General features: G+C 41.6%; 1 protein-coding gene across 10 annotated transcripts in view; it reads left to right on the plus strand.

The window, feature by feature from the left end:
* EHBP1 (EH domain binding protein 1) overlaps window positions 1–17,101 on the plus strand; it is a 334,112-nt gene that overhangs the window by 171,557 nt on the left and 145,454 nt on the right. For all 10 annotated transcript variants that reach the window (XM_090050445.1, XM_090050452.1, XM_090050433.1 and 7 more), the window contains 2 exons: window positions 1,801–2,053; window positions 11,107–11,293. In XM_090050445.1, the coding sequence (XP_089906571.1) occupies window positions 1,801–2,053; window positions 11,107–11,293 (440 nt within the window). The remainder of the gene's footprint in view (window positions 1–1,800; window positions 2,054–11,106; window positions 11,294–17,101) is intronic.

Here is a 17,101-nt window from a genome sequence, read left to right on the forward strand (position 1 = left end):
AGCCTTTACTCTGGTGTAAAGTTAAATGCTTTCATAAAATATAAATATAGCTAAATATATTGATTAGTGCATATTCTTTAGCCAAATATAACTATCACACATTTTACTTCCTTTGTGTTAGGTTTCATTGGACTCGCTCAAAGAAATAGGGATTGCAGGTAATATTAGAATTTACAGAAATTTTGGTATATAAGGAAGGTTCCTGCTTAATCACTGGTAGTATGAAATATTCCAATGAGAAGGCGTAACGTAATACACAGTTAGCTGTTAAAGTCTGCAATACAATTTGTCAAGATACTATTTTCTTTTCTTTTTGTGTGCTATTGAGCTCACCCTGTGTCATAGAAGTGAAGTTATGTTCTTGATAATTAATCACTTTGGGTTTAGCTAAATGTTAAAGTTCTCTTTTTATTATGGAGAATGCATAGTAAATCCCTTCTTATTCCCAGCTCTTCTGACAGTGGTGTTGTTTCCATGTGAGCAGTCTCTTCTGAGACAGATGCCAGTAAAATATTCTCTGACAAAATATGCCAACGTAATTTTTTGGAGTTCAGTTGTGAAATGTCATCACTTTGAAGGACCATGATGCCTGAGATCCTTCTGAAGTGAGACCTCTTACATTCCTGACCTGTATTTGTCAAATAATCTGAATAGAAGTGGGGCTGTGTCAGCACTTGGGATTTGCCATACTTTTTGGTCTTATAGCTAGATGACCAGTCAGTAGTATGGACAGGCAAAGCGGACCTTATTCCTGCTTTAAACTATTTCATTATCTTCAAATTGTAATCTTCAAATTTTTAATAAAAATTAAGCTTTTAGATAATATTGCTATCAAAGTTCCTCATTGTAGCGTATTAGTGGACTCTTCCCTGCAAAAGTGCCCTCTTGTCAAATCAAATATTAGAGTAAGCTTCTGACCCTTTTCTGTTTATAAGAATAGCGAGGTCAACCCTCACAAAATGTCTTTATGGCTAGGTTTCTTCTGCCTACAAATTTATTTTTATCATTCCACTCAAGGGATCACACCACCATCTTGTATTAAATCCTTCACGTCCCCTTTGTTGCTCTGATGCATTGTGTATATTTGCTAATCGCTGATATTTTTTCTGCTATGCATTCCAAGCAATGGGTTATTAATCTGATAAAGTATCTCTTTAAAATAAATTGCATGTTAAAGGGTAGACAGACTATATTAAGTCTTACTAATGTCTGACAACAGTTAAAATACATACATTAAAAAAAATTAAGTTAACAATTATACTTAAGAGGAGATTCCACAGGTATTACTAGTTTAGGTATTTTAAAGAACACAGGAAAGGCCCAACTGTATCAACAGTTATAAAAAGTCCACAAAATGTCAGTTTATGATAAAATAAAATCTTTCTAAAGTAAAAAGAGCAGAAAGAATTTTTAAAAGCATTTCTTTCAGGATCTGAATAGCCTAATAGACTACACTAAATCACATGGGTTGAGACCGTATTTGTTTCAATGGAAGGGGGACAAATAGCCAGTTTGGCTGAAACAAGTTTTGGATAAGCGGAAAGCTTTTCAAAAGGGACATAACCTCCTTTCAGAGAAGCACTTTTTTGGATAAATGAGGTTACACTGTAAATAAAGCATGGAGATTCATTACAAGGTAGAGATCTCATTCACCAAGTTTCAGCTCAGAGTGAAGTATTGCTCTGAGGACCTTTCACAAGCTTTTCAGAGCTTTCTACAAGGCCCTGAAAATATAAAGACCTCCTGAAATAGTTGTACATTCTTTCTTTGTTAAATAATCTCTTTAAAAATATTTTATAGAACCAGAAACTAAGACAATTTCATCTGCAAAACTGGAAGAATCTTACTATAATGAAAATTATAATCCCTTTAAAGAGGATGATGCTTCAGAGAATTTGAATCCATTTGGTGAGCCAGATCCTGAACCTGAAATGTGTATGATCATCAAAGATTCCCCACCACAGCTTGCAAAAAGGAAGAATGTAAGACCAGTGGACATGAGTAAATACCTCTATGCAGATACCTCTAAAACTGAAGAGGAAGAGTTAGACGAGTAAGTATAATATTTCATTTTGCAACAACCAATCCTGAGGTATTAATGGGATTACTGGTAAAATCTCAATGTGTAAATGAATTCAGCTATGGTGATACTTGCCCATGGGCACAATTTTTTTCCAGTTTGAGGTCCAGAAAGATTTTATCTCTGGGGCATATTCACAGGGTCTATTGGAGTACTTTTTCTGCAAGGGCTCTGGGGAAACTTTTGCTCTGCTCTGCAGTATTGAACAGATGTCATCTGTTAAGAACAAGTGCCCATGTCCATTAGTCCATGCCCTGCCATTGCAGTAAATTAGGCAGTGAGGACTGATGGGGCTTGGCTCTCCCTGTGCTTTATTACTCATTTTTCTCTTAAAATAACCTGTATTTTTTCTGCTTGTAATAATGGGAACTCTTAGGATCAGTGCACTATGCATAGACTGAGAGAATTGGGATATCTATGTAGCATGTATCTAATCTTTGGGAAGCTCATAAAGACTGTGGCCATATATGAGAAAAAGAAGAATTATGCACAAACTATTGGCATTTTTTCCTTCTAGCCCCATATCAACTTTTCATAAGCCAGCGTTGACTGCTGTATTCTGGTAATGACAAGGACAGAGAACAAGGGCATTGTGCAATAGCTGTGCAACTTGGGATGACTGAAGACTTATTTGTTTCTTCAGTTGCCCTAGGAATATAGTTATTTAGTAAACAACTGCACTGACCATGAAATGATTTATTGTGGTTATACATGAGTTAAAGATAACAATTGTAATCAACTAGTAATTTTAAAACCTTGATGAAATTTATCATGACACAACATGTGCAGGGGCTCTAATATTTATTAGTAATGCAGGTGTCATGGTGTCATCTTCATGGCTATCTTTGCTTGGTTTATTGCTGTTTTCTAGGCACTAGAAGTTGTATGCACCCTGATTAGAAATGCATAAAGGATCCTTAGGTTTTTGGAGTTTGATTTATTTTGTTGTTTCCTATAAAGTTGTGGCCCTGGAATTTTTGCTTTAGTTGTTTCTCTGAGAAAAGTGGGCGCTAGGGAATGATTTTTCTGCTGGCTGCATTCAGCCGGGAGCTGAGTGTCTGAACAAGTGACACTGGCTGTTGTATCTCTCCAGACCAGAGTGTGATTACACTGTTGACAGTGACATAAGACATCCCAGATCATTCACTGATTAGGGGTGTCTTCATACATATGGGGAGAACGGACAGTGAAGGCTGAGGAAGAGAAAAGAAAAATAAAGCAAAAGAAGCATGCAGGGGCAAGTGAAGGATTTTCTCTTTGTTTTACTTACACCCATGTCCCAGTTTTAAGCAAATCTGTGCCAGACTGGCTACTACAGTGTTTTAAAGGGCAGTCTTGTTTTTCCTGTGTATGAGACTGGATTTCAGTAGCTCTTTGTTATAATAACTTTTGTTTTGTATTAATTTTGTGTTTTTTCTTTCCCATTTGTGTTTTTTACACCACCTAAATCCTTTATTATTGTTTATAGAAGGCAGAAATGATATCCCTTATAGATGATAGCTATTCAGACATATTGCTACTCTGAATTTGCATTATATACTTGGATGGATAAGAAGTTAAATAGCACAGTCAGTTAGCTTTTCAACATAGTCCTCATCTTCCTCACATTGTAAAGGCAACATGGCCTTGAAAAAAATGTGGGTACAGTTTGCAAAATATATTCTCTGGGAGGTTTGTGCTTGGAACTCTGCATTGACAGCTTACAAAGGAATGATTATTATGTCATAAGTCTAGTTTAGCAATGTAAGTATAACAACATAGGAATACCAGGTCAGACAAATGGTCCATCTGACTCTCTCTCTTTGCCTAAGAGTCATAGTTATGAAATGTTTCTGTAGAAAGTTCAGGAACCCCCATAAAACACAGTTATTGAATGATATATACATACAGGGATTTTTTTCCCTAATCTATGTCAGTAGTTTGTGCTCTGAAGCTTGAGGGTATAAACCCCGAGTATGTTTTGTATCCTATCTAAAGTGACTGCAGATATTCTCATAATCTGCATAAATGCCTAATCCATTTTTTAAATTCTGCTAAACTCTAGGCCTCTGGGGTCAAAGTTGGGGTGTTTTAGCTCACTTGGGTCTCTTCAGGTTCATGCAAGTGTAACAGTTACAGCATAACAGCTGGTGCAGGCACTGAAGTGGCTGCTGTCCCTCAGCTTTTGGAGCTGCTACAAATGTACGTTTGTCCATCCTCTCAGTGGCACTTTGGCAGTGTGAGATAACAAGTTGTTGTGTAATATTTCCTTTTGTCACTTGGAAATGAGGTATCTATCAATGTTGTTAAATGTCCTCTTGAACTTTCTTATAAAATGACCAATTAGAGCACTCAACTTATCTGCTTTCTCCCATTCATTGTTTGTGTATCTATCTCTATCACAGGTGCTCTTTCTTGGCTCCTTTCTGATCTACATGGTCCTAACATTTCCATTCTCTTTTCATACAGAAGTCTCTCCATGTCTCTAATCATTTTCATCGCTCGTCTCTGGACCTTCCTATTTGTCCTTCTGTTTATCTATTGTAAGATGGGGTGACCAGGCCTGGGCACAGTATTCAAGATGAGGGCGAACCATCAATTTGTATAATCACATTATACAATTTTCAGTAGTTTTCTACCCCTTTCCTTACCAATCCTGTCATTTTTGTGGTTTTGCCAGTGCTGAGCAGATGCATTCATTCTGTTGTTTTGAGCAAGAGCAGGGATCCCAAAGGACACTCTTCCAAACCTTTTAATAAAATCAGCTTGCTTACCCATTTTAAAGGTTTTGTTGCCATACATACAGTTAATTAATATGTGTTCTTCTTTCCATATTTGTATGAAATATCATGGGGAATCCTGAAAATAAAAATGAACAGACACTTAAAATCAAGCGTGTGGACACATTAAGCTTTGGAGAGTTGGTATTGTTGATTCAGGTCACAGTACTTGTATTTAAGGTATAATGTACTATTTTTTAAAATGTTAGAACAATCACTATGAGATTTCAGGCAGGACTGCAGACTCTGACAGTCTTTTCCGGTTTTGATTTAACCAGCTTTCTTCATTGTGAGGCTTAGGTTTCATCTTGTTCAAGGCTTGGATTAAACTGCAGATAAAACTCTGGACATTGTTTAAGTCTAATAAAGGTGATAACTAATTGTAAAATTACTTGGCAGTGAGATTTTTTTTTATGTTAAATGCCAGTGCATAATATCCTTAGCATTAGAAATTCTGGATGAAGTGAGAGGAGATACAGTTGGCATAGTTAAAACAGGAGATCTGTTTATGTAAGTGTGTAGAGTCTTGCTCAGAACTGTGGTATCAGAGTTACTTAAGAGCTGCATTAAATTCCAGCTCTGTCAGAGTTGTTCTGTAACCTCAGGCAAAGTACTTATCATCACTGAATCACACTCTTATCTATCTGTAAAAGATTTACATCAGATGATATGCTTAATTCAGATTTGTGTCATTAATGATTGTAGGCTATATTGTTTTCTTCAGAACATGTATATAACATAAGATATTATCATTATGCTCGTGAGAGTATTATACACTCTTCCATTAAGTGTATTTTTCTACTGTCAGGCTACTATTTCAGAAGCAATATTTTGTAAATTGAAATTTGGTCAGAACTCAAAAAGACCTTTTTTTACTTTTTTATTTTAGACAAGCACAAGAAGTTACTTCCAAATTTTTAAAAAAAGGTGGTCACATTTAAAAAAAAATCAAAACTGGCAAATGTTGCTTTTCCTAAATTAAAAAAATTAAGCAAGCATCTAAAAACTGCATTAAATGCACACTATTTTAAATTGCACTGATTCAGCCTTAGTTCTCTTCTTCAGTATCACACATAATTTCCTCTTCTAATTCTGTCTCATTCATACCTTTATCCTTCCTTTTCAATTAAATCTTAATATTCTTTTGTCAGTAGGTGCATTAGTCAGCAGTAAGGCCAAAATATATTAACTTGATTGTAACTGGACATATAACTTGTTTTCAAATGTTTTCCTAAGTAGGGACCAGAACAGCCACCTCCCTGCTGGGCCCCCCTCAGGCCCCGGGGGAGGCACACCTGGGCCACGGGTTAGCGAGGATGTAGTTAGGGAGCTTCTGGAGGGGTTGGACGTATTCAAGTCAGCCAGCCCAGATGATCTCCACCCTAGAGTTCTAAAGGAACTGGCCGAGGTCATTGCAAGTCCCCTGGGACGGCTTTACGAGCACTCGTGGTGCTCTGGTGAGGTACCGGAGGACTGGAAGAGGGCCAGCATTGTTCCCATCTTCAAAAAAGGCAGGAAGGAGGACCTGGGAAACTATAGGCCAGTTAGATTTACCTCTATCCTAGGCAAGCTGTTTGAGAAAATTATGCTGGCATACATCCAGGGGACTGCATGCTTAAGGGCAACCAACACGGGTTCATCAGTGGCAGGTCCTGTCAGACCAACCTGGTGGCCTTTTACGATCAGATCACCAGATCATTAGATGCAGGGGTAGCAGTGGATATACCGTATTTTTCGGACCATAAGATGCACCTGATCATAAGACGCACCCCTCCTGGAGCCTCAGTCTCCGCGGCATCGAGTCCCTCCTTCGGACTCCTGCCCCGTCTGTTCCGGCCGGCCATTTTTATTGCCGGCTCCCGGCCACCGGCACGGGCGCCGGCTTCCGGTCTAAACAAGCGACGGATGTCCCGCTTGGGCTCCGCCGCCTCTGCGGGCAAACTCCGCCCCGTCTCCCCGGGACACGGCATAAACAAGCGGCGGGTGTCCCGCTCGGGCTCCGCCGCCTCCGCAGGCAAGCTCCGCCCCGTCTCCCCGGGACACACACCTTCGGACCATAAGACGCACCCTCGTTTTCCCCCCACTTTTGGGGGGGAAAAAGTGCGTCTTATGGTCCGAAAAATACGGTAATCTTCCTGGACTTCCGGAAGGCTTTTGACACTGTCTCTCACCCCGTTCTCATTAAGAAACTGGGGGGGCTGTGGTGTAGACACCCACACAGTCAAATGGGTTGCTAACTGGCTGGAGGGCCGCACCCAGAGGGTGGTGGTGGACGGGTCCTTCTCAACCTGGAAGAACATGGGCAGTGGGGTCCCTCAGGGCTCGGTCCTTGGGCCTGCACTGTTCAACATCTTCATCAGTGATTTGGACGAGGGGGTAAAAAGCACCCTGTTCAAATTTGCTGATGACACTAAGATGTGGGGGGACGTGGGCACACTGGAAGGATGCAACAGGCTGCAATCAGACCTAGACAGGTTACAAAGGTGGGCGGATGAGACTAGGATGGGTTTCAACACAGACAAGTGCAAGGTGATGCACCTCGGGAGGAAGAACCAGCACCATACCTACAGGTTAGGGAACTCCCCTCTTGTCAGCACGGAGGCGGAAACGGATGTGGGGGTCATCGTTGACTCCAAGATGAACATGGGCCGGCAGTGTGGGGATGCAGTTAGGAAGGCCAACCGCACCTTGTCATTCATCCACAGATGCATCTCAAGCAAGTCCAAAGAGGTGATCCTCCCCCTGTATGCGACACTGGTCAGGCCGCAGCTGGAGTATTGCGTCCAGTTCTGGGCGCCACACTTCAAGAGGGATGTGGACAGCATGGAGAGGGTCCAGAGGAGGGCCACTCGTATGATCAGGGGACAACAGGGCAGGCCATATGAGGAGAGGCTACGGGACCTGAACCTGTTCAGCCTCCAAAAGAGAAGGCTGAGGGGGGATCTTGTGGCCTGTTATAAACTAGTCAGGGGGGATCAGCAGGCATTGGGGGAGTCCCTGTTCCCCCGAGCACTGCCAGGAGTGACCAGGAATAACGGTCACAAGCTGGCAGAGGGTAGGTTTAGGTTAGATATCAGGAGGCGCTACTTCACTGTCAGGGCGGCTAGAGTCTGGAACCAGCTTCCAAGAGAAGTGCTGGCTCTTACCCTGGGGGTGTTTAAGAGGAGGCTAGATGAACACCTTGCTGGGGTCGTTTGACCCCAGTACTCTTTCCTGCCATGGCAGGGGGTCGGACTAAATGATCTGCTCAGGTCCCTTCTGACCCTAGAAACTATGAAACTATGAAACTATGAATCTATATAGCTTCTTGTCTAATTAATCAGTGACTGTAAGACACTGTAGTTGTAAAGATAAAATATAATTGCAACTGTTTTAAGTAGATAAAGAGGAGGGTATAGAGATGCTTTATATAGTGAATAGAAACCCAACCAGTTTTTGATAAGTCCCATTATGTATATTGACTGTGTAATATTGTTGAAGCAAAGACACCATGGGGCTCCCTTGGAAAATTAGTATAACTATTATCTTCTACTGGGTTTCTTAAGCCAGATTCTGCCTCCTTTTACCTTTTATGTAGCCAGTGGAAATTACTAGATCAAATATTTTCTGGTAGATACCTGTAAATTCAAAATAATTCTGCTGGTTTCAGAACCTAAATTTATGTTATTACTTCTTTTTACAATAAAATTAGAGCCCTATCCCTGCTTCAGACTTCTAGTGTTTTAGAAGGAATCTTCCTGCAAACTAACAGTTCAAAAATTTAGGACCAGTTTTAAAACATGGTGAGGAACAGTTAGATGAAAAATGTTATGTCAGTGTGTTCTGCACGTAACAAACTAAAGATGTTGATATAAGCTACATTTTAATGCAAATTCTAAACAAATCTGTAACTTAATTGTCAGCTTTGCTTCTGGGTAAATGTGTTGTGGTAAATGTTTTTAAAAGCATATCACTAAAAAAATTAATTAAAAAATGTGATTCCACCCAACTCAAACTTTTTTATTCTCTTTTGAGTATTAATTCTTTGCTAGCAGTAAATTAATGTTAACTTCTTTAAAAAGTTCCAATACACCTTATTGCTGTATTTTTGAATTGGGAATCGTGAGGGTCAGTTAGTTCATTGCCAAAACATGCTGCATCTGTTGGCTAGTCAGAGGACTAACTTGTGGAACTAAAGAAAACATTGTGCTCTCCTAGATAATGTATTGTTCTTTGCCCTTTATCTTTTTTATCTTCATTTTCACCTCCCTTTGAACTCCCTAATGTCTGAAGACAGCTCAACAAGGTTGTCAGCAAAATTAGAACGATTGACAGATACTGCTGAGTCTTCTGTTCAAGACTGAATACTGTCTTTTTTCCTCCTCCTCCCATGGTGTATGTCCATCTGTTTTTGTTAAACTTGTTATTTTGACATTGCCTTTAGCTTTAATTTCACTAGTGTTTTTTGCATTTGAAGAGCACTGAAGTGGGAACACCTTAAAGAGTCCTTCAGTCAGCAAACTAGTTATTTTAGTCTTAGTCTTTCCTTTCACTGAGCTATCTAGTTTTAGATCTCTCTCTGTTCCACAGCAACAGTTCCACAGAAAGACAGGTGTAATGCATTGGGCCTTTTGTTCAATGGCTGTTTCTTTTTTCAGTTTCTTCCTTACCACCATGCTCCCAAAAGTATGCTCAGTAAACTTTACCCCCAGAGGTAGGTTTATTCTCAATGCTGAGACAGAACCAGTGCTTACTTCTACTTGGTAAAGAGAGGGATTAGACCAGGCTGCATAAAAGTAATATCTAGTCAGTCGGTGTTATTAAAGAAAATATTTTAAAACTAAAAAAATGTTTAACATAATATTATAGAAGAAAATGGTGGGAAAATAGTGTTGTTAATGAAGATTTCACTGTATTTTCAATTTTCACAGTTTCAGATGTTTAAGAAGAGAATAAACAATTTAGCATAGTGTAGCGAAAGATCCTTATTAGATACAATATTTTCATCTGTTTTGTATTCCAAGAATGCAATGCTTAGCAGAAGCTATTATACGACACAGTGGAGATGGTTATGGAGTGTAAATGCTAGGATAATTTCCTTTCCTTAGCATGGAGTCAGAGATCCTCTCGAATTTAGCAGTCCACTGGGCTAGTGTGTTTAAGGCATAGGACAGTCCCATTTGAACATCTGTCCTGGGGTTCCTGTTGGTTTCTTCAAATTAATGCTTTTTGTCCTGTTTTCAGAAGCCCCCTGCTGGGAGAGCAGGGACAGAAGCACTCATTTGCAGAAACCAGCAAGTTGCTTGGGACAGCATCATGTACGTATGCTCCCTCTCATACGTACACACACTCTGCTCATTGGTGCTCTCCATTGAGACCAAAATGTGGAAAGCTGAGCTGGGTAAGGAGGGGAGGGGGGGTCCTGTTCCGTTTTGAGATTCCAGAAATATGATCACACTCCCTTGGCATAGGTCCAGAGCAGGACTCAAATTCTGGACTCAAAATCTGGAGCTGTATTGCTTCTTAAACCAGAAATGGGGCAGTAGGCTGTATTGTGCAAAGTAAGTGTTTTAGAAGATACAAGACCCCTTAATGACTCTGCCTTGTTTTGCATAAACTAATTGAGTGAAATGATGCAGCTACAGATGATAGGGCATCAGATCAGATTATATGAGTTTCAGTTTTATTGGGTTTCTTCAAAGATAATTTGTCAAAAATACTCCTAATGAATTAGACTTGCATTTCTTTATATCGACAGTTAGCCATTATTTTCTTGTGCTTTGTCCCATAGAGTGTTCTTCAAAGGCCAGAATAGCTATCTGTGACTAAAATGAAAATGGACTTGACTTTGACTATATGCATACTGAGGCCAAAATGTACAAACATACATGCCTAGAGATATGCTCCCAAATCTATATATAAGCATCCAAGTGAAAGTTGTCTTATTCTCAAAGTTATTTAGAACCTGTAGCAGCCGTTGAGTTCTGTAGGATATGCAGGTGTTCTGCACATCTGAAAATCAGGCTGCTTTTCTTTAGCTAGGTAAATATGGATTTGGGAAGCTTAGCTTTAGGGACCCAGTTTTGCAAATGCTGGCCTAAAGCAATTGCCAGCTATGCATAATTCACTCATCAGTCATACAACAAGGCAACAGCAGCAGAATCAATTTTTTTTTTGTAAAGAGTATTAAATCAGGTTTTTTATCACCAGCTTCTCAAAACAATCAACTATTATTTTTGCTTTAAAAATAAGAGATAGCAAGAAATACGTTTCCCTTCTTTTAATTAGATCAAATCCATTTTATGAACCAAAATCGAACCCTGCTTTAAATAAAGTTACTTCACTGCAAGAAACAGAAAAGAAGATGAAAAGGAAGGCTCCTGCACCACCAGTCTCCTCGCCAAAGACAGAGACAGGAATGAGTGAAAGCATGTCAGCTATTCCTACAGCAAAGGAGCTTTCTTCTTCTCCCAAGGTAGGTTTTTCATGCCAAAACGTGATTGTTGTTTAAGGTATCTTTATGTGTATTGTATGCATTTGCTTATTACTACAGGTCATTTTATAAACTTTGTTCCCACCTAAAGAAGGTATGTTATTGTTTCACTGGCTCGTGTTCAGACAGTGGTAGAGTTTGTATTTTCGTATTTAAAAAAAAGACTGAACAGCAATGACAGCAACTGCAAGTGCAAAGAAAAGAACCTTCTGCTAACAAACCTTCAGGAAAGTTTTCTACACCACTAAGAGGGAAGCATATCAAGCTGTATGATACTTTTGCTTGACTACTGTAGTGCCACTAACTTTTGCCCCTATGGTAGATGCTGACCACACCTTTCTGTTATAAATCCTGAGGGGTTCACTTGACCATGCTGAAATGTATTATGATGTATATTAGTTCAATTTTTGAATGTCATGAAGTAATTTTAGAAAGATGTAACCAAGTCAAAATCAACAGGTTATCAGTAAGGGCCAAAAGCATATCTGCCAGTTGTACATGCATTTATATGCAAGCATACCTGTTAGCTGTACATGCATTTATGCTTCTTAAACCAAAAATGGGGCTGTAGGCTGTATTGTACAAAGTAGGTGTTTTAGAAAAGACTGATTGACTTATTTAAATATATGTAGCAACTACTGCCAATTTTATTTTTTTAATAAAGTAAGTATTTCATTCTGTGGTTATGTGTGTTAAGTGGAGCCTCTTTTAGACAGGTTTGTAATAATGCTATTGCGTGTGTGCACACATGTGTATGTGTGGTGTGTTTCCTTAGGGGAGCAAGGGAGAGATGGAAGAAGGCTTTCTGTACCTCCGAAAGAGCTTTAGTTTTTCTAGTTTTAAGCCCACAGCTGTACTTGAGGCCTTGGGTTGTAACCATCATCCTTCCATTTAAGAGTTGAATGGGACTTCTTGTCATACCTATCAAACCGCTGCTTAATTAGTAAGGGAGGTTGCTGATAAGTCCTTGTGCCCCCAGGGTCTGGTTTTGCTGTCTTCTCAGCACTCAGTCAGGGGAAAGAGTATGACACCAGAAATCTAATCTGAGGCTGATGCATGGCAGCACAAAGCAGTATCAGAAGGCCACAAACTCAGCTCTCTGGTTATTCTTAGTATATAAAATCACAGGAGTGAAATATTAAATGAAACATAAGCAGTTTTTTAATGCAGTGAGATGGTTTTTTAATTTGAAAGGAGTTTCCATGTTAGGAATACTACACATTACCCAGCAGAACTTGAGACTTAGACCAAAGCAAGCTGCCTGAGACTCCAGTAAGCTGCAAGTGATATTGGTAGGCTGAGGTTAGCAATCTCTATGGAGTGATCTCAGAGATTCAATCAGATAATTTGTTTGAGGGTGTGTCCTGTTGTTCATTACTCAAGAAGATATTTAAGGTAGGTCTGTGCAGCCTTGGTAGCATGCCAGAGAAGCACCAAAGTCAGGCTCACTGTGCGTGTTCCTTGTGCCCTACTCCCTGAAAAAGAGGCAACATTGCTGCCACTGGTTTGATTCTGGGCATGCCCCAGTTAAACTGTGTGCTTATTGGTGGTCTTCCTGGCACAAATCCACTGCTGCACAAAGACATTCTTTCCATTTCAGAAAGGTAGTGCTTATGGAGTAGACATGGTATCCCTCACTGTAGCACTCTTCCACATGGTACTGAGGTACCATGCTGTTAGAAATCTGGTCAGACCAAGAAACAACTATGATGAAGACAGCTTTTCTCCATCAGTGTTTGGCATTCTTTCCTTTCCACTAAAGATCTTTCTGCTGACTTTCATGCCTTTGTTATTTCTGGATTAAACTGTAGTTTGTTCTACGGTAGTTCTATATTTGAAGTCTCTCTGGAAGCTGAATTTTGTGTGCAGTATAGCTCTGTATTTGGTGAGCAGAATGTCTTGTTTTGTGTTCGTTTTCTAACCGCTTGGGAGTTGCTTATAGTGAAGCCTTCACCTCCCCGCCAATACAATGCTGTCACAAGTTAAGGTCAGCAAGGGCATGCAAACTGAAACCGGCTTCGTATTTAGGGGCTGCCAGTAGCATGTTCACAACGCATTTCCCCTGAAGGAGTTCTAATCTGTTGACCTTCAGGCATTTTGTAAAGCCCATCTGATTTTACAGTTTTTTTTGGAGAAACAGGGTGAAGTGAAAACAGATATGAGGTATTAATTTAGTTTACTGGAGCTGGGTTTAAAGGTTTTGCTGATTGGGGATGCATTCATGTATAGTATTGCATGTGAATTTACATTATGATAGCATGCCTGAGGTCTTGTTTGTTTTAGAAGTATAAATTAATAAATGTTAAATCCTAAGTAATCAGATAGAATATTGATGAAATACCAGCAATATTATTCTAAAACCTCACAGAGGTTGACATTCACTGATGATATATTATCCTTTTGCAAACCTCAAATTTCACTGACGCTTTTTTCTTACCTTGCACTCTTTTATAGTACTGTCAGTAAAAAAGAAGCTAATACAAACTAAAATATCATGGTTCTGATTTTGAATTACTAAAACAACAAATGTGTTTATTTTATGTAGTGCCTAACTATTCCAAGTGAAGTTGGAGCCCTGTCGTGATATATATTGTATCAGTGGCGATGCATAGGGGGTACCCCCTGACAGGCCGCACTCCCTGCTTAGGTAATGGGCAGGGTGGGGCAGGTGGGAGCACCAGTGCCCCCCCTGTGAGCACCAGCTGGGGAGTGGGAGTGCTGGGTGAAGCACCATGGCCACTTCTGGGAGTGCTGTGGCTGCTTCCCAGTCGGTGCAATTGACCATGGGGGGACCTCCCCCCGCCACTGGTCAGCAAGATTGTCCCCCCCCGACCACACCAGTTGCTGACTGGTCACTGCAGGAGCACATTCTCCCCCGACTTAGGTGGCACAAATTGCCCATGTAGTGTACACTTGATAAGAGCATAGTTCCTGTGACAGGTCTACATCATACTCACTGTGTAAAATATTGTGGTTTTACTCAGCCTTTTGGGACAGGGCTTTCGCTTTCACATTCTTAGGTCCAGGGTGGTAAGCTTTTTGAAAGTGAAACTGAGAGAAAGAAACTACCCACTGAAGCTGCCTCTGGTTGGGTGCCTTAGTCTTGTGAAAACACTCCACATTCTTCTACCTGTACACTATGACGTGTCCCTTCAAGAGAGTACTGCCACTTTCCAAAAGCTGCTGTTCGTGGTCCAGAATGTCCTATGTCTGTTCTGCTGGGGTGAGCTTGCAGGAAAAAGAAAGCACCTGTTCGGAACCCTACCATTGTGAGGGTACCATACCTATCGTGGTGCTAGTGGTATCTGTTCCCACCACAAATGGATGTGGCAGAAGCGAAGGCCTGTTTCAGGTATTCAAAGGTTTGCTGGCCTTCCACAGACCAGTAAACCTAGACATTCTTGTGTATCAGTGTGGTAAGAGGGGTCATCACCTGGTCAATGTTGGCAGTGAACCACGAGTAGAAATTGGCAAACCCCAAGAATCTCTACAGTTCCTTTGCATGCTGAGGCACCTTCTGCTCTTGGATGGCTTGTACCTTCTGGGGGGTCCATTTTCAGGCCTTCTGGAGATAAAATGAAGCCAAAAAGTTTGATGGTGGTTTGGTCAAAGGCACATTTCTCCAGTGTTGTGAAAAGATCATGTTGACCTAACTTTTGTAGTACTGTCCGGACATTTAACAGATGGTGATCAGGGTCCTCCGAGAAAATTAGAATATTATCCAGGTAAGCAATCACAAATTGATCGAAAAGGTCCCACATGGTTGATGAAAGTTGGGGGATAAGTGGGCCCCAAAAGCATAACTGAATACTAAAAGTGCCTGTATTGAGTCCAGCAAGTGGCTTTTCATTTGCTACCATCTCTGATTCACACCAAGTTATATGCTTTCCAGAGCTTGAGCTTGGTGAATATGTGGGCAGTTTTTACCTGACTGACCACCTCTGGGATGAGAGGCATGGGGTACTAGTTGTAGATGACCTGATTCAGGACCGGGTGGTTGACAAAGAGGCAGATGCTTCCATCCTTCTTGATAAATAGGACAGGGACTTGAGCATATAAAGTAGACTTTCTTATGATTCCCCAGGCCAGGTTTTTCTGCAGATATTGCTGTCGGAGGACAGCAAGTTTGGGATCTTTGTCCCCTCACTGTAGGTCAAAAGGGCAGTTGTAATCCTGGTGTGTGGGGAGGACCTCCACATTCTTCTTCCCAAATACTTCAATGTAACCCTGATATTTTCAAGGCAGGCTGGATCTGGCCTCCAAAGGCTGCGTCCCCTAGGGAGCAACAGTGGTTGAGACCCCTGTTGAGTTTGTTGAGTGGGCAGCTGTCCTGGGTTTCCAGAAGTGCTGCTGACAGTTGCTGGAATCGAAGTAAATCTCCTGGGCTTTCTACCTGACCAATAGGTCATGGCAGATATGCCAGAGAAACAACAGAGTCAAAGGATAATTTGGGGAATGGATCACCCTGAAGCATAACATGCCACTGTGATTGAGGATGGTCCAGAGCAGTGGTCTCCTACTCCCTGAGGCCAGATGCCAGAAGTGAGTCATCTGTAGTCTTGATGGTCTCTAGTTTGGACCACTGTCTTCATGGGATTTGTAGGGAAACATAGGCAGTGGCAGTATCCTTCTCTGGCAAAGATTCCTTCGCACACCAGCAGTGGCTCTTCCTCTGGTGATGTGCCACCTGGGACTAGTTCTTGGCTAGCAACTCCTGGACTCAGGCTTCTAATACTTGATGGTTGAAGCAAGCTGATTCAGCCAGTCTTACTTGGCCTGCAAGTCTCACTGAGTTTCAGCATCCAAAATGGGGGGGTCTGAGGGCACCAGCAAGGTTTTGGGCTCCATGCCATACCCTCTTCACCAAGTTGGGGGAGCAGGGGGCAGAGTGGAGTCAGAGCACAAACCAAAGGAAACAGCAAAGCAGCCTGGGATTTAGGTTAAACCCTGTTGCTTAGATACTTCCTGTTCCTGCCTTGGACTTTTTTGAGGGCCAGTGGGCACTGTCCCATGTGCTCTGCTTGGTGTCCCCCCTTGATGCACTCGTTTTAACCCTGTGACCTCACTCTTGTCCCTGTTATATTTTCATTGTCCCAAGGAATCAGTTGTTGCTTACCCAGTGACATCCCTTCTAAGGGAAGCTTACAGCTTTTAGTGGGCATTGGCCCATGGTCCCTTAAGCAACAAATAGGCCTGTTCTTGTCCAGGAGTTTATGTAGGGGAAGTGGAGGGTCTGCTGACCTCCAACTCTGGAGACAGGGAGTGGGTGGAGGACTATGCCCTGATGGAGGCTTCAGGCCAGCCTTGCCCAGTCTGGATGATCCGCTGTAGGATGGCTGGCCAGGATGAGTGGTCATGCTAGTCAGGCTGAGGCTCCAAGTTTGAGGCCACAGCCTGACATGTGCCTGCATGACTTGTATGCAGGGATTGCTTCAGCTGGTCTGGGACCTGGGTGGCATCCACTCCAACTGTTCCAGTACTGTGCTGCATGCAGTGTCCACTCCAGGACCAGGTATTGTGTGCACTGGATCTCACATGGAGGGTGGGGAAGGGCTGTCTATGGGCCCAGGCCTATACCATTCATCTGGCCTGCAGGGCCGTATGAGTTTGATACCCCTGGTCTAGATGGATAGCTGTGTGAATATGGATAGACATGGTGGCAGAGATAATAGGCTGAGACAAGGAGCCTAATGAGATATACTGGGAGTTGGGTGTCGGGGGAAGTAGGACAGACTGGGCAGGCATGCTAAGCTTGGGACCCAGTAGAAAGCTGAGAAAAAGGTAAATTGG

This window comes from Crocodylus siamensis, chromosome 1, assembly GCF_052110815.1.
Source record: "Crocodylus siamensis isolate JL-2025a chromosome 1, ASM5211081v1, whole genome shotgun sequence".
Classification (NCBI taxonomy): Eukaryota; Metazoa; Chordata; order Crocodylia; family Crocodylidae; genus Crocodylus; species Crocodylus siamensis.